The 25,270-nt window shown below is 40.8% G+C and overlaps 1 protein-coding gene across 5 annotated transcripts in view; it reads right to left on the reverse strand.

Moving 5' to 3' along the window:
• The window catches only part of RECQL (RecQ helicase-like), a 27,986-nt gene extending 2,751 nt beyond the window's left edge, over window positions 1–25,235 (reverse strand). The window contains exons 1-16 of one of the 5 annotated variants that reach the window (XR_001413914.1): window positions 24,897–25,103; window positions 22,480–22,551; window positions 21,352–21,549; window positions 19,250–19,429; window positions 18,242–18,348; window positions 16,994–17,192; window positions 15,695–15,861; window positions 15,062–15,143; window positions 13,860–14,008; window positions 13,658–13,775; window positions 11,978–12,116; window positions 9,656–9,747; window positions 7,512–7,731; window positions 6,387–6,516; window positions 5,945–6,192; window positions 873–1,231 (exon numbers count right to left, since the gene is read on the reverse strand). Coding sequence is in view for 3 of the 5 variants with exons in the window: in XM_014959548.1 (XP_014815034.1) it covers window positions 6,004–6,192; window positions 6,387–6,516; window positions 7,512–7,731; window positions 9,656–9,747; window positions 11,978–12,116; window positions 13,658–13,775; window positions 13,860–14,008; window positions 15,062–15,143; window positions 15,695–15,861; window positions 16,994–17,192; window positions 18,242–18,348; window positions 19,250–19,429; window positions 21,352–21,549; window positions 22,480–22,495 (1,986 nt within the window). In the remaining 2 variants the exon portion in view is untranslated. Of the gene's footprint in view, window positions 1–679; window positions 1,232–5,864; window positions 6,193–6,386; window positions 6,517–7,511; window positions 7,732–9,655; window positions 9,748–11,977; window positions 12,117–13,657; window positions 13,776–13,859; window positions 14,009–15,061; window positions 15,144–15,694; window positions 15,862–16,993; window positions 17,193–18,241; window positions 18,349–19,249; window positions 19,430–21,351; window positions 21,550–22,479; window positions 22,552–23,132; window positions 23,156–24,896; window positions 25,104–25,196 lie in introns of those variants that run through there. The other 4 variants (XR_001413913.1, XM_014959548.1, XM_014959547.1 and 1 more) reach the window with 4 other exon arrangements.
• Between the last annotated feature and the right edge of the window lie 35 nt (window positions 25,236–25,270).

The raw sequence follows: 25,270 nt of genomic DNA on the forward strand, positions 1-25,270 counted from the left end.
CTATATCCTGGTGGGATTCTTAGTCGGCAACTGTGACAGTCACTTAATTAACACCTTTGTGGATACCATGTGTCTTGGCCGCTTTCTGCCCTCTCCTCATCTCATCGGTTCCAGGAAGGAGTTTCTGCAGGTACAGAACTCCAGTTTGACTTGGGGCAACTAGTGACCAAATGCCTACTATTAAGTTGCCCCTGGGGGTCTGAGCTGTCTGTTTTCAGCTGTAACTGGCTCCCTGCCTGTATGTTCAGTTCTGCAAATGCACTTTAATAATAGTGACACGTACACACGGTCTTGCTTCAATCAAGTTCCTTCTTTTTTAGTTGCTAGGTGTAATTTAGTATCTAGGTGATAAAGCCCAAGATTTTAAAGCTATTCCATAATACCCTCTCTGTCCATCCATGGACATCGGGTTGTTTCAAACTGGCTTTTGGGCTGGTTCTACAATTGCTACTTGGGAGTTGCTGTTTGTTTAGGGTCAAACTGGGAACAGTCTGTTGTACTCCACTAAGTGCAAAGCTGTTAGTCCACACTGGGAATTCTCCCAGAAAAATCACTATTTTTTAAGAGTTCAAGTTAAATCAGTTCCACTTTTGGCAAAGTTTTCAGTTAAATGATGAGTGAAATACTAGGCTTTAGTCACTGACAAGATTCTACCAGAAAAGTAAAGATGAAGAGCGTGTTCTTAATCACGTTTGTTTTGTATTTAAGTTGGTGTACGTCTGAATGTGTGTGTGGGAAACTGAAATGAAACCTACCAGAACTTAAGTTCATAATGAGCTTGAACTCGCTTTACTGATCGTTCGTTGGCTGCTAAGATCTTAAAAAAAAGAAACCAATTAAAAATGTAATCTAGCATTCAGTCTCACGTGTACCTCAGCAAATGCTCGACGTCCACAGTAACTGTTGGGCCTTTCCCAGTCTGGCAGCACAGCTCCTTGTTCCCGGAAACACCGATCAAAGGACGTCAACAGGTACGTGTTTCTGCTTTCCATACAGGTAAACGGTCTCCCTGCTGAAACGGGAGGCGAAAGAATCCCGTAGGGGGAGATTTTCTTCAGTCCCTAGAGAGCACTGGGGAAAGGCCTTTGTGTAGAATGGCCGCAGTTCAGGAGGACGGGGTTGGGTGAAGGGGTGAGGTTAGGCCTGGAAAGAAAAAGGGCTTCGAGGCACACACTTCATTGCTCACTGCAGAAGGTAGGACGGGGCAACTAAAAAAAATGTTCATGTCTTTCTAGAGGGAAAAAAAAAAAAGGAAAAAAAATAACAGCTTCAATCTAGTTCCAAAACTCGGAATGAAAATTCGACCATAATTGCTGAATTATCAAATTCCCACTACTTGTGAAAACAGCTTATAAACTCCTGGCTTCTGTTCTACTCTTAATTTGTAATCATCTTCTCTCAACTGTTACCGGTTTGCGTTGAACCCGTGTCTTCTGGAGAAACACGGGCAGCGCTGGCCCAGAGGGGTGTTTGACTGCCCTCAGCCCTCAGCTGTGTGGGCCGAGGTGAGGGCAGAACATGTGCCGCACCGAGTGCCGGCCTCTCCTACCCAGACACAACCCCTCGGGTGAAAGGGGCCGCAGCTGAGTCGAAAGAGACAGGCTGCTCTTGGAAACAGCAGAGACACTCTAAGCCACAGCCAGCGGCGGCGATGCCCTCCTGGACTTGGCTTTCTCTCTTTTTGGTTTTTTTTTTTCCTCTTAGCAAACGGGTGGGGTGGCAGAGTTAAGAGACTGGAAATCAGAAACCTCCCAAAGATTAACGTACCCCACGTTTAGGGCTTAAAGTCTATGCAGTCACGTTCTAGTGCTTACAGAGCAGAAGAGTATTTCGTAGGACAACCAGAGTCACTTCTAACCAGAATAGAGATCTGTAGTTGGAATATAAACCAATTCAACGGGGAAGGAGGAGGAAAAAAACAGGAGAGAAAATATTTCTTGAGTGGCCTTTTTTCTGTATTTCCCCTGTAGAGTATAACTTTTGTAAAAGGGAACGGCTGAGGTCAAGAAAAGCTGTCTTGTTTTTAAATAGAAATGTAGGTACTTCTGAAAAGCACAGTAGTAATTTTCTATTTACAAGCTACAGAAAACCCGTTGTGAGAGCAACGGCCATATTTTAAAGGAATAAATACATACAATATTTCACAAAAATCTCTGCACGTCAGCAGTAGTGCCGTGTTGTCACAATGCCCTGTTGAAATTCTTCTCTGAAGTACACTAAAGCACTCACACGCTGCAGTAGAATCACGGAATAGTTTGGGTTGGAAGGGACCTCAAAGATCATCCAGTTCCACCCCCTCTGCCCTGGGCAGGGACACCTCCCACCAGACCAGGTTGCTCCAAGCCCCATCCAGCCTGGCCTTGAACCCCTCCAGGGATGGGGCAGCCACAGCTTCTCTGGGCAACCTGTTCCAGGGTCTCACCACCCTCACAGCAAAGAATTTCTTTCTGGTATCTCATCTAAATTTCCCCTCTTCCAATTTAAAACCGTTCCCCCTTGTCCTGTCACTGCACTCCCTGACAAAGAGTCCCTCCCCAGCTCTCCTGTAGCTCCCTTCAGGTACTGGAAGGCTGCTGTGAGGTCTCCTGGAGCCTTCTCTTCTCCAGGCTGAACACCCCCAGCTCTCTCAGCCTGTCTTCACAGCAGAGGTGCTCCATCCCTCTGACCATCTTTGTGGCCCTCCGCTGGACCCGTTCCAACAGGTCCATGTCCTTCCTGTGCTGAGGACTCCAGAGCTGGACACAGTGCTCCAGGTGGGGTCTCACGAGCACAGAGCAGAGGGGTAGAATCACCTCCCTGACCTGCTGGCCACACTTCTCTTGATGCAGCCCAGGATGGGGTTGGCTCTCTGGGCTGCCAGTGTGCACTATCGGCTCATGTTGAGCTTCTCACCCACCAAGACCCCCAAGTCCTTCTCCTCAGGGCTGCTCTCCAGCCATTCTCCACCCAACCTGTATTTGTGCCTGGGATTGCCACATCCCAGGTGTAAGTATTGCTGAAACAGGCCCCATCTCTGCTCAAGACTGCAGCGACAGCGATGCCCGCGTGGGCTGGAACAACTGCCCCTGGCACAGCTGAGGCTTTGATCCACGGTGGCTCCAGAGGAAGGGGGTGCCTCCAGCCTCCTGATATCCCTCCCTGGGGTTGGGGACAGCAGCCTCACCAGCAAGAGCTGTGGTCTGGTTGCAGTGCCAAGTTGCTGGGTCAAAGAGCTGCAGGAGGAGGTGAGCAGCCTGCGTAGCAGCCAGTAGGAGGAACAGGACACGGCAGGGTCTTCACAGAGGCTCTGCAGAGCTAAGGAGCACCCGAGCCCTGTGCTGCAAAGGAGGGAACACCTTGAGAGTACCCTCACGGGAGGGAGAGCTGAAAACCTCTTGCTTCCAGCAACACAAAAGGGCTCCTTTTCCACCCGGAACTCTGCCATCGCAGAGTAGGTACTGAGAGACGATGACGATGATGATGACGACTCCACATCAATGCCAGCTGAACCTAAGCCAAACGTTCACACAACGAGGAAAAGGGAAATGAGAGTTACCAGAGAATCCCTCCTGTAAGGGACAGAGGCTGGCATTGACTTGGAGATGTCAACAGATTTCTTTTTCACCAGGTGCCCAGATTTCAGGTGACTCAGTGACTGCGACTCACACCTTCAAACTCAACACAGACATGAGGAAGAGATAGTAGAACCTTGGACCTGAGGAGAGAAGATTTCAGCCTGTTCAGGGATCTGCTTGGGAGGGATCCCAGGGAGACTGCCCTGGAAGGCAAAGGGGCTCAAGGAGAGCTGATTGATTTCCAAACCACAACCTCCTCAAAACACAAAGGGTCTATTCCTATGCGCAGAAGGCAAAGGAAGCATGGCTGGAGGCCAGCACAGGTGAACAGAGAACTCCTCAGCTAGCTCAAGCACAAAAAGGAGGCAGAAGGTACAAGACAACCAGAAAAGAGACATTGCCTGAGCACGCAGGGAGGGAGTTAGAAAAGTCAGTGCTCAGCTGGAGGTGGAACTAGCAAAGGATGTGAAAGGCAGTAAGAAGAGCTTCTCTAAGTACCTCAGCAGCAAAAGGAAGGGTAAGGAAAGTATGGTCCCACTGCTCAGAGGAGCTAGTGACACAGGACATGGAAAAGACTCAGGTACTCATATTTTTTGCCCCGTTTTTGCTGGTAAGGTTTGCCCCTCAGACTTCTCAGGTTCCCGAGCCTACTTGCTGTCTGTGGGAGTAAAGCAATCAGGGAAGGTGGAGTTTCAGATCATACACAAACCCACAGGAGCAGATGGGCTGCACCAAGGGGCATTCAGGAATCTGGCTGAGGTCAGTGCAAGACTGTCGCTTCTGAAAGGACTTGGAGACTGGGGGAGGTTCCTGATGACTGGGAAAAGGTCCATATCTCACCCATCTGCAAAAAAGAGAGGGCCTAAGCAGTTACATGCCAGTCAGCTTCACCTCAGCCCCCAGCAAACTTAAGGAGTAAATACTCCCAGAAGACATTTTCAGACACATGAAGATGATTGGGAAGAGCCAGCTAGATCTACCAGAAGCAAAGCATACCTGACCAACCAGACTGACTGAGATAACTGCCTGTGTGAATAAGGGGGTTGCATTGGATGTTGTATACCTTGACTTTAGGAAGGCTTTTGACATGAGCTCCTATAAGTTCCTTACCTTCCTCATCAGAGAGATATAGGCTAGATAAATGTACAAGATAGGTCAAAAGTGGTCTGGACCACCTGGTACAAAGAACTGGGACCTGTGGTACAGAGTCCTATGGGTGGCCATTTCCTAGTGGCAACGCTCACGGATTGATACTCAGGCCAACACAATTTAGGGTCTTTAATATCAATCTGGATACAGGGGTGGAGCGTGCTCCAGCCAGTCTGCAGACAACACCGAGGTTGGGAGAGCTGTTGATATACTGGAGAGCAGGGCTGCTATTCAGAGGGACCTAGACAGGATGGACACAAGGGCTGCCAAGAACCTTTAAGTTACAGGCAAAAGCAAAAAGTGGAGTAACACCATGCAACCATACAGGCTGGGGCTGAACTGGTTAGAAAGCAGCTTTGCAGAAAAGGACCCAGGTTCCCAGCAGATAACAAGCTGAACATGAACTGGCAGCGTGCCTCTGCACAAAAGTGACAACAGCATAGGAGAGGGTATTAACAAGAATGTAACCAACAGTTTGGGGGAAACGACTCTTTCTGGGTATTCAGCACTTGTGAGATCACAGCTAGAGTGCTGGGTTTAGTTTTGCACTTCTCAGTTAGAGAAACACACTGACACACTGGATTGAGTCTAGCAGAGGGCTACCAAGCTGCCTAGACACTCAAAGAGGAGAAGCACGGGCTTAGAGAGGAGAAGCAGAGAACTGGATAAGCCAAGGGCGAGGCAGAGTGATTGTTGTGATCTTAGCAGCAATGGGGCCAGACTCTTCTCAGAAGAACACAGTGGTAGGACAAGAGGCAACAGAGAAGTTGCAACACAGGAGATAACAATTAGCTCCAAGAAATAACCTTTTTTCTTTTTTTGGTCATGAAGGTGGTCAAACACTGGAGCAGATGCTAAGAGGGATTGTGGAATCTCCATCCTTGGGGATGGTCAAAACTCAACTTGACCCAGCGCCGAGCACTCTGTTCCAACTGGACCTGCTTTGAGGAGGAGGTTGGACTAGATGGTCTCTGGAAGTCCCTTCCAGCCTTCGTGATTCTGCAATAGTGTTACTATTTACTCCCAAAAGAGTTAAAAAGGCAATAAGGTAATTATTTACATTTTGTAGTCATTGTTGTATGGCAAGATATGCACCAGTTATTTTGATACAAAGTATTTTTCCCCTTGACTATGGATTTTTTCAAGATACTTGTTTCCCTGTAGGTTTTTTTGTTGTGTTTTTTTTTTAATTTAAAAAAATGGACAAAAAATACAATTACTAAAACACAAACAGAACTTACACACTGCATTGTCCATGGAGAAGCAAACATGATTGAATCCTAAACGTAATCTGTGAAACTCAGTCAAGAACTACTGGTTGGTCATCTCCACCTGCCTGAAGCTTAAGCTTCTTTGCTTTTAAGTTAGACCCAGAATTAGGCCGTTTATGTTCCTGTGAGTTCTTCACTGTTGAATCTTGGACAGTCTTTGAAACAGTCTGAGCATCTTCTCTGCTTCCTTTTGAATTCGAAGATTGAGATGGTTTGTCCTGTAGGTTATAAACAACTCTGTTAAAATTCTAACATCGCTTTCCTTCTTTTTCAGTGTTCCCACACAAGAGAGAAGATAATGAGATCTATTTTAAATCCTGTTGATTGCATTACTATTGAGCAGATATTTATTAGATAACTTAAACTATAATCGAAAGATATTCATATAGGAAGTCAGTACAGATATAAATACCTTGTAAACACTTTTCTTGTTTTTTATCCCTTGTATAGTGATGACATGTGCCTCATTTTTCAGCAAACTTGCTTTTGGTCCTATCTTCAGGTAGGATATTGTAGCAAAAGCCGTGAAGCTGAAGTCTTCCCTGCATAATTTAAATCAGTGTTACAAGAGAAGGATGGAGACAGACAGGCTAGACCATGCAGGGGAAAAATGGGACACATTGACCCTTCTGATGGATGTTCCAAATGGCAGCTTAATTCTGCTTTATCTATTCAAGTGGGTAGTCACTGAATTTAGAGCGAGTCTGGCCAACACTTAGTTAAGTTTGTGAACCTTTACATACACAGACATGTCAATCTGTTGGAATACATGGAGGAATATGAGGAAAAAAGACGTAATAGTCATCTGCTCACCCTCTTAGAGTGTAAAAAGTCATCTGTACAAATAGATGCCAAAAAAAAAATTAAGACAAAAATAAAAGGATTAAACCACTGAAAAGACAAACCACACACCATACAGACAGACAGGTTACAGGAGAAGCACTGTTGTTATTTTCACTATGCTTTTTTAAAATTTCTGAGTACCACCTTCCACATTAATCAGCCTGTCCTGACTTAGACTTCATCTGGGGCAACCCCATTTGCTTTGTTAACCATGGAATGTAAATGGACTCTGTATAAACATTAGGTTTCTCCAAAATGAAGCCTACTGCGTTCAACCTGAATACAGAAGACCCCAGCTTTTTACAACTGCAAGAGATGCAGCATTTCAAATGTTCCTCCAACTTCTGTTTTAACATTTTGAAGTAGAAATACAGAATCTTTTGAGGTTTTTTTTTTTAAAATACGTTAAATGCATCTGCAATAAAGACTAAAAATGAGACTACAGAATGTATCCTATCCATTAATACTAAAGAAAAGTAACACGAGAGTAAGGAAAAATGACTGCTAGATGTTAAAAAAAAAAAAAAAAAGAAGAAAAAATAGAAATACGTTAAATGCATCTGCAATAAAGACTAAAAATGAGACTACAGAATGTATCCTATCCATTAATACTAAAGAAAAGTAACACGAGAGTAAGGAAAAATGACTGCTAGATGTTAAAAAAAAAAAAAAAAGAAGTACCCATCTTACATACTTCAGATACTGCTGCAGCAGTAAATGGGCAATAATTCTCTCCATCTCCTCTCGAGGATGCTTTGGTGGAGTAACTTCAGCCACCCTGAGTTTTGATACACCTTTCCCAGACCACGCATCGACTAATTTCAGTGGGGTGAGTTTCTCACTCATGCTTTCAGCTTGCTCAAGTATCTTGATTAGATCCCTGCAGTATCCTGTTATGTCCATTTTCTCACATGCTACAAATAAAAAGTGAAGTAACATTTAAATAGCAAGTTATTTATAGTTATTTAGGTAGTATCCGTATATACATTAGATGCATATATATCGATGCACTTTTATACATTTATAGGTGTATGTGTATATCTATAGATACAGATTTATGTGCCGTATAATAGCAATGCTTTTTTGTTTGTTTGCTTTTAAACTATAACTTATAAAAAAAAAGCTATAACTTCCCCTCCATCAAATTAGGCTATATTTGTACAGAAACTTTCATCTTTGTAGTGCATTATTAAAACTCCAATCCTGCAAACATTTTTACATGTAATTAAACTTCCAATCATCTGCACAAATTATTTCAAAGAAGCATTTACAAAGCATAAAATTTGTAAAGTAGCTACTGTGTTACTCTGCAGCTGGATTCCTTTTCCTCACCCGTAACACTTATTATGGAAAGATTAAAGAGCAAAGAGGAACTGAAGAATATAAGCAAGACACTTCGTCTCTCAAGAAGCTTACAAACAAAATGAGACAGAAAAATAAGTATTAATTTCATTATACAAATTAGCTTCATCATGAATAATTATTCTGAGCACTAACACATCCATATAGCACATAATGATCATGCTTCTACCGTGTGACTGGATCATGGCATACGATTACCCCAACTGCCTCCTCCAATACTAAGAATTAAGCACTGAAAAACTAGTACTACGGCTAGGTTTCCTCAGACCTCACTTATGATCAAAAGGCCCTGGGGGTAAACCAGCAGTAAACACGATGCCTCTAAGTCTTGGGTACAAGCCAGCTCCATACTCAACCTCTGATCCCAGTATAAATTTCAACTACGCCCCATTTCCAACCAGGGAAATGAATCCTGAAGAAGAAATGAATCCTGATAGAAGATAACATATTGTTACTTGCATGATTTTGTGAAAGTTTTATCATATAGATACAACTAACTGTAAAGAAAAAAGAAAAAAAAATGTTTTGTCTACTTTACTGTACAAAAAATATACATGGAAATAAAGTCCAGGTATGAGAACAGTTTAGAATACAGAGTTGTTCATAAGATTTTTAAGTGCTGATCACTACGTTATCCAAATGTTTTGCAACAGATATGAGGTATGAGGAGATGATATTTTCCAGGTATTAGAATTCACCTGGTCCTCAAAGAAATTGAAGGTGGTTTTGTGTATCCAGTTAGAGATGCTCGACACCAACTGTTTCTCGGCACTCTTTTCAGAGCTTTCCAGCAGGTCGTTTCACCTCATCTCCCAAGTTCCCTCTAAGTCTTGCCCACACGCCTTTCCTCTTATGATCCCAACTTTCTTCCAAAGGAAGAGCACGCACTAGACAGACATTCTGCTGTTTGGGCTAACACACAGCAAAATCCTTAATTAGCGTGCTCAGTTGTTCTGCACAACTGTCAGGCACAGCCCTGACACAGGCAGGTCTCACGAGCACACACACTGAAACCCTCAGACTTTTACCAGGCAAGTTGTGAAAGGACATGTGCAAACTGTGCCTTCTCAGAGCCTACGTGTGAATAGTTTGGCATGTAGAGAGCAAGAAGCTCCTTCTCAAAATAAAGCTTTCACACCCCCAAAAAAAATCCTGAAACAAAACCTAACACACAGCAGAATCTTTTTAAAAACAGGTAAGCCAATCTCCTGCTTGCCCCAGAGCTTCAGTGACCGAGCCTGGAAGATATCAAAGTGTTTGGCGTCAGGCAAAAAGCCAAACCAGGAAAAGTCTCACTAAATACCCTGAATTTGGCAAAACTAAGCCACCAAAAACTAATGTTCATAACAAAAGAACCTTGGAAACGGGCAGTACTATAAGCACGCTTTACAGAAGTTGTGCACAGTTTGCCTAAACTAGATTATTTCTTTAAGCCTTGTTCTCGGTCCTTGGTTATAAAAAACCCAATTTACTTACAGTTCTCTCTACAGCAGTTATCACACATTCTGTTGCAGTTTGCAGAATCCCATACTTCATCAAAATGACGGGCTATGAGCACCCGGCGACACCTGAAAGAATAGAGAGCGACAAGGGAACTATAGAATGTAAATGTATACACCTGTGTCATAAATCACAAAAGCAGCAAAAAGAAGGTCCTCTGGATCAGCTCCTACCTCAAAACAAGCATGAAGAATTGGCTCAGGAAAAATCAGAAAACAAACCAGAAAAGCAGAAAACAGAAGGAGGACCCTGGGAACTACAGACCAGTTAGTCTCACCTCCATCCCTGGAAAGGTAATGGAGAGACTCCTTCTAGATGTCATCTCCAAACAAGTTGAAGAGCGGGGGGGTTATTGGAAGTGGGCAACACGGGTTTACCAAGGGTAAATCATGTTAGACCAATCTGATAGCCTTCTATGATGCTATAACTGGTTGGTTGGATGAAGGAAGGGCAGCAGATGTCATCTACCTTGACTTCAGCAAGGCTTTTGACACTGTCTCCTATAACAGCCTCATTGGGAAACTAAGGCAGTATGGGCTGGATGAGGGGACAGTGAGGTGGATTGAGAACTGGCTGTGTGACAGGACCCAAAAGGTATTGATTAATGGAGACCTGTAACCAGTGGTGTCCCCCAGGGGTCAATACTTGGTCCAGTCCTGTTCAACATATTCATCAGTGACCCGGACGAGGGGACAGAGTGTATCCTCAGTAAGTTTGCTGATGATACCAAACTGGGAGGGATGGCTGACACCCCGGAGGGTTGTGCTGCCATCCAGCAAGACTTGGACAGGCTGGAGATCTGGGCAAGGAAGAACCTCATAAGGTTCAACAGGGAAAAGTGTAGGATCCTGCACCTGGGGAAGAAGAATGTCAGGCACCAATACAGGTTAGGGGTGGATCTGCTGGAGACAAGTTCTGAAGAGAAAGATCTGGGGGTCCTGGTAGACAGCAAAATGACAATGAACAAGCAGTGTGCTCTTGTGGCCTGGAGGGCCAGTGGGATCCTGGGCTGCAGAGGGAAGAGCATGGCTAGTAGGTCGAGGGAAGTCATTCTCCCCCTCTACTCTGCACTGGTGAGGCCACAACTGGAATACTGCATCAGTTCTGGGCTCCCCAGTTCAAGAGGGACAAGGAGCTACTGGAAAGAGTCCAGCGGAGCACAACAAAGATGATTCAAGGATTGGAGCATCTCCCTGATGAGGAAAGGCTGAGAGAGCTGGGACTCTTTAGCCTGGAGAAGAGAAGGCAGAGGGGAGACCTTATCAATGCCTATAAGTACCTAAAGGGTGGTTTGAAGGAGGAGGGAGCCAGACTCTTTTCAGCGGTTGCCAGTGAGAAGACAAGGGGTAACGGGCATAAGCTGGAACATGGGAGGTTCCACTCAAATCTGAGGAAAAACTACTCCACAGTGAGGATGACAGAGCCCTGGAACAGGCTGCCCAGGGAGGGTGTGGAGTCCCCTTCTTTGGAGATTTTCAAGACCCGCCTGGATGCCGTCCTGAGTAACATGCTCTAGCTCTAGGCAATCCTGCTTCAGCAGGGGAGTTGGACTAGATGATCTCTATGGTCCCTTCCAACTCTAAAAAATCAGTGAAACTCAGTGAAACACTGCAATACAGTATTCCCTGTCAGTTATGCTGATAGGAGTAACTAGTAGCTTTCAGCAAAACAGAACACTGCTGTAGGAATAGTTTGGTTAAATCAAAGTATAATCTGCAATTCCAATAGAATGAAAAACCTTGAGAATACAAATTCATTCTTAGACTGTGGCCAACAAAGGCTGTACTGAAGACATGAGTTGTCCACAACATAGATACAAGTGTTTTCCATGAAGTATTCAATAGAGCTCAGTGCAGTGGATGAAGCATTATACACATGCAGATTACTGTACGGCCATAAAACTCTGGTACCTTAGAGTAAAAAACAAAGCACTGCACCATTTGCTCTGAATGGGATTTGAAATACAAACACTGTTTGTTGAGAGGTATTACAACTGTCTAACTATATTAACATAACTGCTTCCAGAACTTCATCCTGAAGCTGGCAAGCAACACACCAACATTCAGTTGTATGCGAGAGGACACATACTAAGCAGCCAAACCACAAACTCCACACTCCAGACTGTTACAATGGTAGTGTTTGTATAGTGTGGTGGGACTTTTTTTTTGCTTTACTGTTATTTTTGTGGGGATTTTTTTTAATGTTTTTATATATATTTTTTAAACACCCTCTAAAAAACCCAACAAGATTAGCCTAACTATTTAAAAAATAAGCAGCCAAGCCACAACAGTAACTTACTTGTTCATATTCTGGCAGTAAGACACCATATCATACAGCTTCTCTTGCCCTACATTTTCCATCACTACCATTGAGCTGATTCTGAATATATCTCCAAAACCGTAATATAAAATGCAGTCAGCTTTTTGGTCATCTCTACCTGCAATGCAGTAAAATAAACAAAAAATTTAGACTTTAAACTTCAGAAGAGATTTACTTTAAGCATAGTATTTTCTGATACAAATTCAACTCTTATCGGCTTGGGCTTCTGCAGCCCCTATATAGACTGTGCATGACTGTAACAGTATCAAGCAAAACATATTAGCCAATAGAACACAGCATGATACAGATTAGAAATAAAATAGATCTAGAACAGTCTTCTACAACTACAGAATCAGGCAAACTGAAAATACTACACAATGAAGATTTTGACTCTAAACAACATTAATGCCATAAAAAAAGTCAGTGAAATCACCATTTTCTCACCCAAACACCTTGCAGAAAATCCTAGCCATATACATCTTGACATCTAATTCTTATTTGATTTAAAGACTTTGTGAGCTTCAAATACCTTATTAGGTACTAATGGTAATAAATAAAGAATTAGGTATGGTTTAACAAAATTTTCGATTTAAAACCAACTTTGTCTTCTATAGCTGAACTGAGATCATCTCTTCCTTCCCATTGACCACCCTTTCCAACGGTGTGCTGGTGGGTACCCTTCTGCTGTTTACAAGAACCAGAGAGCAGAAAAGGTCTAAAACCCCAATTTTTTTAAAAAAATTAACATACAACAGAAAGGAACAACTTTACTTGGTTGGGCATTCAAGGGGAAAAAGGAAGGTTTTGTAAGCCAGGTAGTATGTTCAGGCAAATGAGTAGCAGTGCTTAATTAATTCCCCACCCAGAAGAACCTCATTTATATCAAGTTATGAAAAAGAAACACTCAAAAGTTTGCTCTAATCACCTCAAGTTGATAAACATAGTGAAACAGCTATTTCAGCACCTATACAGCCTTTGTCTCTAGCATAAGTAGATGCAAACTCCCACAAACTTTGATGACTGTTTCTATCATTCAGGCAGTTAAAATCTCAAGCAATTTCCCCTCAAGGTCTTTAAAAAGATTTCCTCCACATAGATTCAAATCTGTCTTTGAAGAACAATGCATGAGGTCAAAAACACCCAAAGCAAAACAAAACACCACAGCACTTTTATTTAGTACTGCTAGACACTGATCAATCCTTAAAATTCCTCGCTCCAGACTCCCAATCCTACTCGTATTTCTGTGGCCACTGAAATTAACACAGCAATTAAACATCATCTAGAGACAATCTGAGCAAGTTACGCATTCCAGCTGCTATGCAAAGGAAAAAATAAATCCTTTCTGTAACATATATCCAATCATGTAATGAAATTACTCTGGTAAGCCACAGATGTCAGAAAAATCAAGTAATTAAAAAAATCACTGAGTACTGGCTAGGCACCCAGTTATTCTTTGCTACACTGTACTACAGAGGCCTAAGATCATTAATGTTGTTATGATTGGCTTTAAAGCCTCTTTACAGAGGCAGAGTGGCATTATACACATTAGAACCTGACTCAAAGACAAGACACTTTGCACAAATGGCTGAAATCAAAATATAATATTATTGGTTCAACAGATGTAAATGGCTATTTTGCAAAAGCCATTTCCTACAATACCTGCACGTCCACTCTCTTGGTAGTAGTTCTCCATGGATTTGCTCATAGAATGATGAATTACAAACCTCACATCAGGTTTATCAATTCCCATGCCAAAAGCAACAGTCGCCACTACAACCTAAAATAAGATTAAGAAACCATCAAGGTACCAAACCACGATTTGTTTAAATGAGACATAAGTCTGTTAAAGTATCTACTTTACCTGGATCTGATTTGCTGCCCACCCTTTATGAACTTTGGTCTTATGTTTAGCATCCATGTTTGCATGGTAAGTCCCTGCCTTAATTCCTAGTTTCTGCAAACTCATAGTAACTTGTTCAGAATCCTTCTGAGAAAAACAGTAAACGATTCCTGCACAAAAGCGAAAGATGCCTTATTGCAATGTCTTAATAAAACTTTCAAAGTTGTTTTTAAGTACTTTTTTTTTTAACTTAAAGATAAATAACAAAACCAGTAAACGATCTCTGTGCCTATTCAGTCTGTAGTATTGGTAGCCATGAACGAAACTTCAATTATCAGCTTTGACTCAGAAGCTAAAGAGAAAATATTCCACTTACTCATGGAAATTCCACATACTCATGGAAATATTAATGTTCAAGGAAGACAATGGTTATTAATGGTTATGTAAAGGGGAGCTGTTCCTTATGACATCTATGACATCTCAACTGAGGTTTCAGATAAATCTGCTTTTTGTCATTAATCAGTCTGCCCTAAGTCAAGGATTACACCCAGAACCACGCAATTTGTGATCCTCTTAGCACACTTTGCACTTAGGGAGCTGCTCAGCACAGCCACAGAGTTCCACAGCAGAGACAGGGAGGGACTGCTGCCCTGCTCCAGAAAACTGGGTTCTGTTGCCTTTGTAACATGTCCCCCCTCTTTATTTGCAGTATGTAAATTATTGATTCACAAAGTCCAACTTTTACAGTTCTTCATTCATCACAAAAGCGCAATTCACCTCACCCCCAGGTTGAGCATTGAATAAAAAATTAAGCTTATGATGAAATATAAAAAAGTAGTGTTAAAGACAGTAAGTAACCCAACACATAGATACTAAATGGCATGTGTGTGATTTAAGAACACAGAGAGAACCTTTTTGAGCCTTGTTTTTATAATCTTAACAATTGCTATTATTCTTACCTATGTAACCATTGTTCCATATACATCACAGCATTCTATTTCCGTACTTCAGAAAATATAAGTAAACCGTAAAGACATTTAAACACTAATGACTCAAAAGAGCAATTACTCAAGGTATGGATCTTACTAAATGTCATTTATTCTAATACTGGATGCTTAATATATGGTGAAAGTAGATTTTCTCTACATGTTTCAGGAGCACTTGAAAACATCCCTGTAATGCTGTAGAGAATAACTTTTTTTAAAAAAGAAAAAAAAAATTACCTGAAAGTCCTTTGTATCTTCCATTAATGATCTTAACTATGTCCTCAATGAAATCTTCATTATTTGAAGGTTTATGTCGAACCTCAAAAATATAATAAACACATATCAAATTTCTTCAAGTGGGCACACAATCTGTCAAACAATCCTATGATTCTACTTCTTCCAGTACAATAAACACTATTCTGCCATTTAACAAAAATTACTTGATTCTCTCTGTGTAGTCAGATTACATCTCAAAAGTCCATAGGAAAAAAAAAAAAGCGCTAAAGTTTTTTCATGAAGAACACTAAGAGAAGCTGTGGTCAAACTGAAAATACTGTATAACACAATAATTCACTATTTTTTGCCATCATATGACCAACAGTTTGGAAGCAGTATAAGCCTCCTACCTACCTCTCCCCTCTACACAGTCCTATCTACTAAGCCTTGCTCACAAAGACAGAGCAGCCCAAGTTCCTCTGCAGACGACAGTAAGTTCAGGAAGATGAAACCATGACAGAACACCACCATTCAGTTGAAAAGCTATTTATTATTATAATGTATAATTGAAAATCTAGTCTAAAATTCATCAACTGCAGCTTACAGAAGATAATACGACTGTGATGCATCAAAGAAACAGGTAGTAAGACATACCTCATAGTAAAGATTGGGCCGGTTGAAAGACGCAGTGAAGGTAATGCACTTCTGAACATGCAAAATTTTCTGAGCATCCTTTAAAACATGATTTGTGGCAGTTGCTGTCAATCCAATCAAGGGAGCATTGGGAAACTGTCTTTTCAAGATACCAAGAGACTTGTAGTCTAAGGAAAAAAAAAATTGGAAAGAAAAATATTTCTCATACCATAAATCCAATGTTAAAAAACATATTCATCTAGATAGCATTCTATGGAGTAATACTGCAGTGAATGTTATTACTGATCAATTAACTACAGAACTAATTTATACATCCAAATGAAGTAATAAAAAGGTTGTCTTTATCAAAATAGAAGCTTTCTCTTCTAATGAAATGTTAAAAAAGTACCAGAATTCAGAAGGCAAAACATATTGAAATAGAAGTTTTTAAGAAGTTAGAAAAATATAAGTGGCATCACTTATACTTCAGGTTATTTTGCAGGTCTGTTTTTATTAACAGCTTTTCAGTAAACACAGCTTTGCTAATAAACAGGCAATGTGGAATTTGGATATATAGCCCGGACCGTACAAAAGAAAGATTGTAAAGACTCAGTGCTGACAATCACTTGCTGCCTTACAACAGAAATGCAGCCAGAGATACATATCCAATTTCCACATGACCTGTTTAACTGGCACGGCTCTTTGCTCAGACACCCCTTTCTAACAAAACCGCAAAGGTTGACTTTACAGTTACTATTGCTTCAAATCAGATGTTTTTCAAAGGCAAAGAAACTGTAAGCAGCAATCAACAGTGTTCTACAACTAACAAGATAGGAAAGAAACTGAAGCACAATTTCTTTTCCTGCAAGTCAAGGGCATTTGTTTCAATTTGCTTTAGAAGTGACTAAAATACATCTCATGAATTTTACAAAATGCTCTCCCTCTGTCACCCAGAGAGCAGCATGCAGAATAACACTTTTTCATGTAGCAGTAGATTAAAGATGACTATACTGTAAGTATTAAAGATAGCAGCTGAAAACTTTCATTTTATTAAGCTCCAATTAAAGTAAAGGGATTTAGGAGTTTTTCAAAATACTGACAGCAAAATTTGAAATCACCCCCATTTGCATGAACTTAGATCCTGGACAAGGATACAGTTATTTGCGAATTAAATTTAAAGCCCTTGAGCTAACACAGGTACTTGCCATACACTAAATATTTACTTGACACATGAAGAAGGCACCTGGCTTTATTCCAAGCCTACCTCATTATTTACTGATGCCTGAATAACACTGCAAACTGGATTTCAAATGAACATACCAGGCCTGAAGTCATGGCCCCATTGACTGCAGCAATGGACCTCATCTACAGCAATGCGAGCAAGACATCCTGCTTGATAAGCTTTCTCTAATTTTGACATGAACATTTTGCTTTTTGCAATCTTCTCCGGGGTCACATAAATGAGCTTCAGTTGCGAATTTCTGTCTAGCATTTCGGTATGAACCCACTTCACATGCTCCTGTTCAAAACAAAAGGAGAAATCAGGGGTAAACACACCAGGACAACACACGGGAAGTTCCTTAGTGCTAAGATTCTTAAGAGGTAATTAACAATTCAAAAGGAGTAATTAACAGAGACTGACAAACTGTTACACAGTATTTACTGTAAGTCTCTATATATTACACTACTGTAATTATATTACTGTATATATTATTAATGTATTATATTATTATATATTGTTATATTACTGTAATTTAAGTCTTTGCAGATCATTATATATAAAATGTTAATTTTAATACTTGGAAAATCTGTCACAGAACTTTGATAAAGCAAACTATTAAGTATTTGTCTTAACTTCATCATGTGCTATCAGCATTTTCCCAATAAACACAATAAACGCATGTACCAAACACGCCTGTGGTATAACAAGTGCAAAATAAATTTTTACACACAATTGTAATCTTTATTACTGAGTTTTCAGTGCACTCTACCTCAAAGCAGGTTCCAAGTTTGGCATGTTGTGTCAAGCCACTAACTTATCAAATCCAGTGCCACGTGCAAGTTAATGACCGTGGCCTCCTGCCAGTCAGGAACAGATATTGCACTGTAAAAAGCAACTGACTAATGACAGACTGGGAAATAAGCTGCTTCTCAGCCTCTGGATCAAACAGCCTACCATCCTAAAGTAAGATAAATAATTATATGCACGGCTTAACATGCTCCCAGGGGACAAAAAATCACCTACTCCAACATTCTTTTAAATCTAGAAACTGTGTAAAAATCTACGACACACGTCAGCCAAAGGTACTTCACATCCTCTAAATAGTCCCATGAAATCTATTTATTTCGTGAAAGGTGTTGGCGTGCATGCATTTTTGTCATTAAATCAAGAATGCAAGATACTTATTCGTACTATCCGTATCACAGCACAAAGCTGGCAAGATACTGCTGACAGAATGGTGTTAGCTGATAGAACTGCCACTCATTCAGTACTGGTAAATAACAGGCAGAGGCAATATGCTGGCACATACACCACAAAAGCCATGACAACTTGGCAGTTAAACATACCTTGCTGCTCGAGGCGTTTAATAAAGCTGCAGAAATACCAAGCTGTTCCAAAACCATGAGCTGATCTTCCATAAGTGATATCAAAGGACATATCACGAGCGTGAAACCTGTAACAATCAATCATTGTGCAAACTGAACAGTTCAGATGTCAGAAATATCTCCTCTAGCACTTTTCATTAATGCATCAGCCTTGTTCTGAAGAAACTGCCAAACGTGAGCTTAAGCTTCATACACAGTATCAGATTCCTCTCCTAGATAGCTGATAAGCCAGTGCCAGGTCACACAGGGATACTTCAGACCAACTGCCTCTGACACGTACCTTCTCTTTGAATCTAGACCACAAATAACTGAGCTGCAACAAATGGAGTGTAAGAACTAATAATACAAAACAAAGCAAAGTGGATTTACATCTGTGTCGTGAGGTGCTAATTTACCACACAACTAAGCAATGCTAGGTATCAGTAAATATGATCTTTGTAAATAAGTAAACTCCCATGCAATTGGATGGGTTATTAAAAAAAATAATAATAAAAAAAAACAACTTAGAAACTAGAACTGGACACTTAGGTTTAAAAAAATTAACACACAATGTCTCTCCTAAATAATCTGAAGCTAAAACCTTAGAGTGGAACAGACAAACAACATATATCCATACTTTAATAATTTACGGTCTGTATATTGAATTAAAAGGAAGAGAAAGGAAAAAATAGTGAACAGCTTTTTAAAAGTTCTTTCAGTGTTTAATAATATAACGTATTGAGAGGAACCTAGATAAATTAAATCTAAATCACATCTAAAGGGCACATTTATTTTGAAGTTGCTATTGGTCCTTCAGAGAAAATTAAGTAAGAGAGCAAAGCAAGTATTTCTAGTAAATCTTTCATATCTTTGCTCTTTTTTCCCCCCATATTGTGATATTAGACACCAATATAATGTTCATTCTCCAAATAACTATAAAAGGGAGAAAATAAATCCAATTGTTTGTGGACCTTTTCTTCCCTTACATACCGTCAGAACAAACTGCTGGTAACTGATAGCAAAGGCTCTTTCCACCACCTGTAGGCATGACAAGAAATATGTCCTTTCCAGCCATTGCAGCATTTACTGTTTCAAGTTGCAAGGACCTAAACTTCTGGAGCTTAAACTTGCTCTGAAGTGCACTTTTTATCTTCTCATACCATGGAAAATCTGTTAAAGGAAAAAAAAAAAAACCCAAACATGTTTCATAACCAGGTTTGTTCAAATATAAGAAGGGAGGGCAATTTATACACACATACAATAACTAAATGTGGAAGCAATACTGTTTGAGATCTGGGAAAGTGTTCAAAGATTCAAAAATGACACAAAAAGCTACACACAACTCAAGTCTGTATAAACCAATTTCTAAGGTGGACCTCTGAAAACCCTATGAAATGTAAACACAACCCACCTCCAGACTAGAGGCTTTCACTGGGGATGAAGATGAAGAAGCAGATTAAGAACTTCAAAGTGCTAATGATCAAGTTAACTGATTAGTCCAAAATCAAATGGAAATGAGAAACCCACCTTGAAAATAAATAAAACCAGACACTGAGCCCTACAGCAGTCTCACTACTAAATTGGCCAAATGCTTCCCTTGGACAAATGCATTAATTACAAACAGGATAACGAAGGCTATCATTTTTTCCATATATTCCAGAGATAATAAGCATTAACAAAAAAACCCAACAACAACAACAACAACAAAAAAAACAAAACAAAAAACCAAAACAAACAAAAAACCAAACCAAACCAAAAAAAAAAAAAACATAGGGGGGAGGGGGTTTAATCTTGCCCAAAATAATCACCCCAACATGCTTATAGTAGTTTTTTCTTTTCTTCAATAAAGAGTTAGAGACTGCATCATTTAGAGATCATACTGTAAAAACTGAAATTTCACATGCATCAGGAAGCATATTAACCAATTTCATATTATTAAAATTAAAATGCAGAAAAACTGTGGAACTCCAGGTTACACCACATGCAGGGCAAGAATTAACTCTGGGATTTGAGGTGACATTGCTTCCTAATTGCTGCAGAGAGCATAGCCAAGATCCAACGCTCTCTGAAACCAAGAAAAACCTGCCACTGACTTCAGTGAGCTTTACACTGGGGCCAAATACAGCTATTGCTCTTATTCAAGATGCACAGCATCTGATTGCAAAGATATTAGTTTTCAAAGCATAGGAGGAGAGAATTAGGCACAAGGCCACCCCAAACAAACTGATTTCTTCAATAGCATCAATTTGCAATTATAAAGTATCAGTATTTTTACTTATTCATAACACTTTTCTCAAACACAGACAAATATGGATTAGACTACAAAATTAATTTCATTTTTAAGAAAGCCCCCCAAAAAAGAATACATACAATAAATACAGGCAGAAATTAACAATGCATTTCCAAATTGCAAGTGAAATAAAAGAGAAGGGGGAAAAACTATAATAAAAAGATCTGAATTGAACTTGGCTAGGCATCACACAGTCAAGACCCACCAACCACCCAGGACTTCAGTTAATGTTTAACAGCAGCCCTCACACCACCATGGGCCAGTTGCCACTTGGATTAGCTCTACCATATTTAGGTAATCTACGTTACTCTTGGTAGTCAGTGTCCATCTGATTTGCATTAATTTGGTAAGATAGCGAGGCTACATAACAGTTAATTTAGTAAGACTGTGAGGTAGACACAATCATGTCCTACAGAAACACAAAGACAGCAAGAAGTAATTTTGAGAGTGCAAGACTGCTATTATCAAATCCTGAAAAGAGTCAGAGTAATATTTTTAGAACATAAATAAACATGGAATATAAGTATTGCAATATACCGAGGTTTACCCTGGGATTCTTATAGCAAATCAAATCAAGTTGTGACTTTGCAACAAGAAAAGAATAAAAGTAGTTATAACAGGCCATTCTTGTGATAATTCTGCCCAGAACAACTCAAATCAGTATTTAAGAATTCCCAGAGAGTTAAGTACAAAATTAAATAGGACAGTATCATTATCCAAACAAAACTCTGTATGAACACATTTTTCCCCTACCGAATTATTTTACTTTTATGTTAGAATATTTGATTTTAACTTTGCAAACCTTTTTTGTTCCATGTCTCAGCTGATGTTTCAGCGTCTTTACTTCCACCTGCCTCCGAGTCTCCTGAGGACTGCTTTATCAGGTTCTTTACCCTCATCTTCTTTTCAAGGAGTTCCTGCTGTTTATCCACAAGCTCCTGAATCTGCATCTCCACTGCTTGCAGCTCATTTTCAATGGAAACCAGTACCTCCTCTAGCACTGAAGAGAAAAGCATGGTGAATGCAGAATAGAGACTACAGTAACATGCTAATCCCAGTTTTAAATGATGTTTTATTTAATTTGTTGACTGACAACAGTCAAAATTAATCACAAACCAAAAATCACCTAGAGAAATAGACAGTCTAACAGACCCTATGCAGGACCAGAGGATCTGCTGAACGTCAAGGTTTGAACACAGAGGACAAAAGCTTTAGGTAATACAAGCTATTCTACTGACCTGAAAAATCTGAAGCAAATACTCCCTCAAAGCTTGGGTTAAATAAGTGAATCTTGGGCAGGAATTTGCCTCTCTACATCCTAATATGCATCTCTGTGAATTACAGATTATGTTGTAGAATCCAATCCCCAGGGTTTAAAAGAATAACTAACATGTACCGCCACAGCATGCCAGGCCTGTATCGCTATTTCAGAGCCATCTCAGAAAAGCATAAGAAGAACCATCTTCCTCAGCCTCACCCCACAAAATGAGAGATTTTGGTCCAAGCATAGCAGATATGATAATCTGCTATGGAAGCAAAATTTTGATATGAAAAAAGACATCCCACTACAAATGGCAGAAAACGGGGACATTTGTCTTCCTAAATGCTCATTGTTACTCAGCATGAAAGAGTTGAAACTATTTTAAAATATGAATCATATTTTCAAAATATTGAAAACCAAGTGATTTCCTTGACAAACACGCTTTTTAGTTTTTAGTCTAAGAAATAAAAAGTTATCCAGTTTGAACTTTTTCTTCAAATCTGAAGTATAACATAAGACCCCACAAGCTGAAGTATAATAACATAGATCCCACAAACTCTTTTCTGCATATATTAAATTCATATAAATATGAATCAATAACATCAGGTGATTGTGCCTGTTAGCTAAAAGATAGCAAAATTAATATATTGAATAATAATTTTGGATTACCTGCAACAGCTGCCATCTTTGGAGATTAGAGAATGTTATCCTTCTGAGATCTTATTTAACCAAGTTCCATCCCTAATGATAAAATAAATTAAAAAAAAAAAGTCATTAGAAGTCCTTCTGAACTTAGAAAAAATTTACTGCAAGAGATAACTCACTAATATAGAAGGTGTTAATATAACAAGTACTAGTTCATTTAACCTGCCTGTATAAATATGCCCAACTAGATGACAACACACTTTTTCCCTTGTGCAAAAGGGGCAGATACTAACTCACAACCAATTCCTAAGGCTATAGGGATTCACCGGTCTTCTAAACGAAAGCAAGTGAATTTTGACCAACTCATAATTTTCTACAAGACTCATGGTCCATTATAATAATGGTCCAGTCATTCACCTACCTTTAACCTATCTTTTTTTTCATCTCTGACTATTTTACAGAATTATATTGTGCCCCTTAGAAAAGTAGCCACCAAAAACCTAGAGGATCTTCTAGGAGGAAGTAGGTAGTTTGATTCAGAGAAGAGGAACCATTTTTGGCTAGGTCATCAGTGAGATGAACTTAGAATTCTATTTACTGGCTAACTTTTTGAACAATATTCTTTCTTGTAGTACATGCTAACAATACAAAACTCAAGAAACCTGACATTCTCTCACCTTTGTTGAATTCTGAACTATTTATTATATACATGGGACTCAAATCTGAGGGAAGGTGAAAGGGAACAAATTCAGCAGACTCTCACTCTATGCTGATCTTAACAAAACAAATATTTCACTGCATTCCTGTAAATGGGGGAGAAATACATATAAAAAAGAATGTGTAAATAAAACACTGTTTTTTTTCCAGAAGAGGATGTAATTAAAAAATAAGCTAAAGGCCCACACTTCAGAAAGGAGTTGATTATTGCATAAGATAGTTCAGTAGCATCCACGTTACCCACACAATTTGAGTTACTCAGTTCTGCCTTTATGCCACCTGTCACTTGCACAAACATATTTGGAAATATTAGTCTCCCTAAAGTACATAGCAACGAGGGGCATCCAGAAAAATCAGTAGCTATGGCAGACACAGTATCAATATGCTACTTCTACTCCCCCCGTAAATACAATCCTCACAAATATCATGAGGCTGACAATTCAGGAAACATAAGCCATTTTTTTATGTAAGGAGTGGGTAGAGAATGACAATTGCCCATGAAAGTTTCCCTATACGCTGCTGAAACTCCACAACCCTTTAATTTAGCTCCCATTTCTAAAAGAAGTAGCTCAGCACAGCGTATAATTGATTCTATACCACCACTGCCAAAAAAGACGCCCGATTACCATTTGATTCCTCAAAAATGAAGCTCCTAAGAAACTGAACAATGATGAACTCCTATCTCATAAGCCACAGCAGACAAAAGGCAAGCAGAAGCATCCTGCCTGTTAGGTCAGTGTTACCTCACTGCAAAAACAGCTGAATTCCTGTGAATCCATCACATTACAGCCTTTTCTAAATAGCCCACTAGCAGGGAAAAGGGGCCTCTAAAGCTGATACCTGTCTGTTCTAGGCATGGCCAGCCTGTAAGTGCCACATGCCACCCTGCAGAGACTTAAATCAGCACCCCAGCAGGACAAGCTTTCTTACCCTGCCTTCTATCCAGCCTCTGAGCTAAAGCTCTTCAGTCCTGACTCCAAGAATGGTTAGAGTTGGAAGGGACCTCAAAGATCATCGAGTTCCAACCCCCCTGCCCTGGGCAGGGACACCTCCACCAGACCAGGTTGCTCAAAGCTCCCTCCAACCTGGTCTTGAACCCCTCCAGGGATGGGGCAGCCACAACTTCCCTGGGCAACCTGTTCCAGTGTCTCACCACCTTCACAGGAAAGAATTTCTTCCTAGTAACTAATCTAAATCTCCCCTCTTCCAGTTTAAAACTGTTACCCCTTGTCCTGTCACTGCACTTCCTCACAGAGTCCCTCCCCAGCTCTCCTGTAGCTCCCTTCAGATACTGGAAGGCTGCTGTGAGGTCTCCCCAGAGCCTTCTCTTCTCCAGGCTGAACAACCCCAGCTCTCTCAGCCTGTCCTCACAGCAGAGGTGCTCCATCCCTCTGATCATCTTCGTGGCCCTCTGCTGGACCCGTTCCAACAGGTCCACGTCCTTCCTGGGGTGTCATCTTGGATGACACCACTTCCTTGGTGTCATCCGCAAACTTTGCCGCCAACAAAGATGCTGAACAGCACTGGTCCTAGTACCGGCCCCTGAGGAGCACCACTCGTCACATAAGAAGTGAGAGATGCTGACAGAGTGTTATCAAAGGAAAAACCCTTAAAGCTAGGGAACGGAACCACCAACAACTGCACAAACCCGTCTGACACAGTTTAACCCTGTTAAAAAAAAAAAAAAAAATCCCTCACCCAACAATAAATCCCTGAGGACCCACCTTAAAAAATACCCCAACAACTCATTGGGGGGGAGGGGAGCTAAACTGACAGCAGTGAGATGTATTTCAGCACCCCGTCACCTGGAAAGCCGAACACCAGCCGCCGGGCAGGGCCGCCACCTGCGTCCTGGCGGGGCGGGGCGGGACGGAACAGGGGCAGCCGGAGGAGGAAGAGGAGCAGGAGGACATACCCCTGCCCCCCCCGCCGCCCCTCATGGCCGCCTCCCTCCCGCCTCAGGATTACCGCCCTCGGCACGCGCCGCCTCCCCTCCCCCGCGCGCCGGCCCCGCCGCTACTCACCCGCTCCCACCCGGACGCCCGGCTCTCGGGCCCCTCCCCTTCCGCCTTTCCCCCCTCCCACCGCCGGCTTCCCT

Source organism: Calidris pugnax, unplaced genomic scaffold (genome assembly GCF_001431845.1).
Source record: "Calidris pugnax isolate Ruff unplaced genomic scaffold, ASM143184v1 scaffold316, whole genome shotgun sequence".
Taxonomy (NCBI): Eukaryota; Metazoa; Chordata; class Aves; order Charadriiformes; family Scolopacidae; genus Calidris; species Calidris pugnax.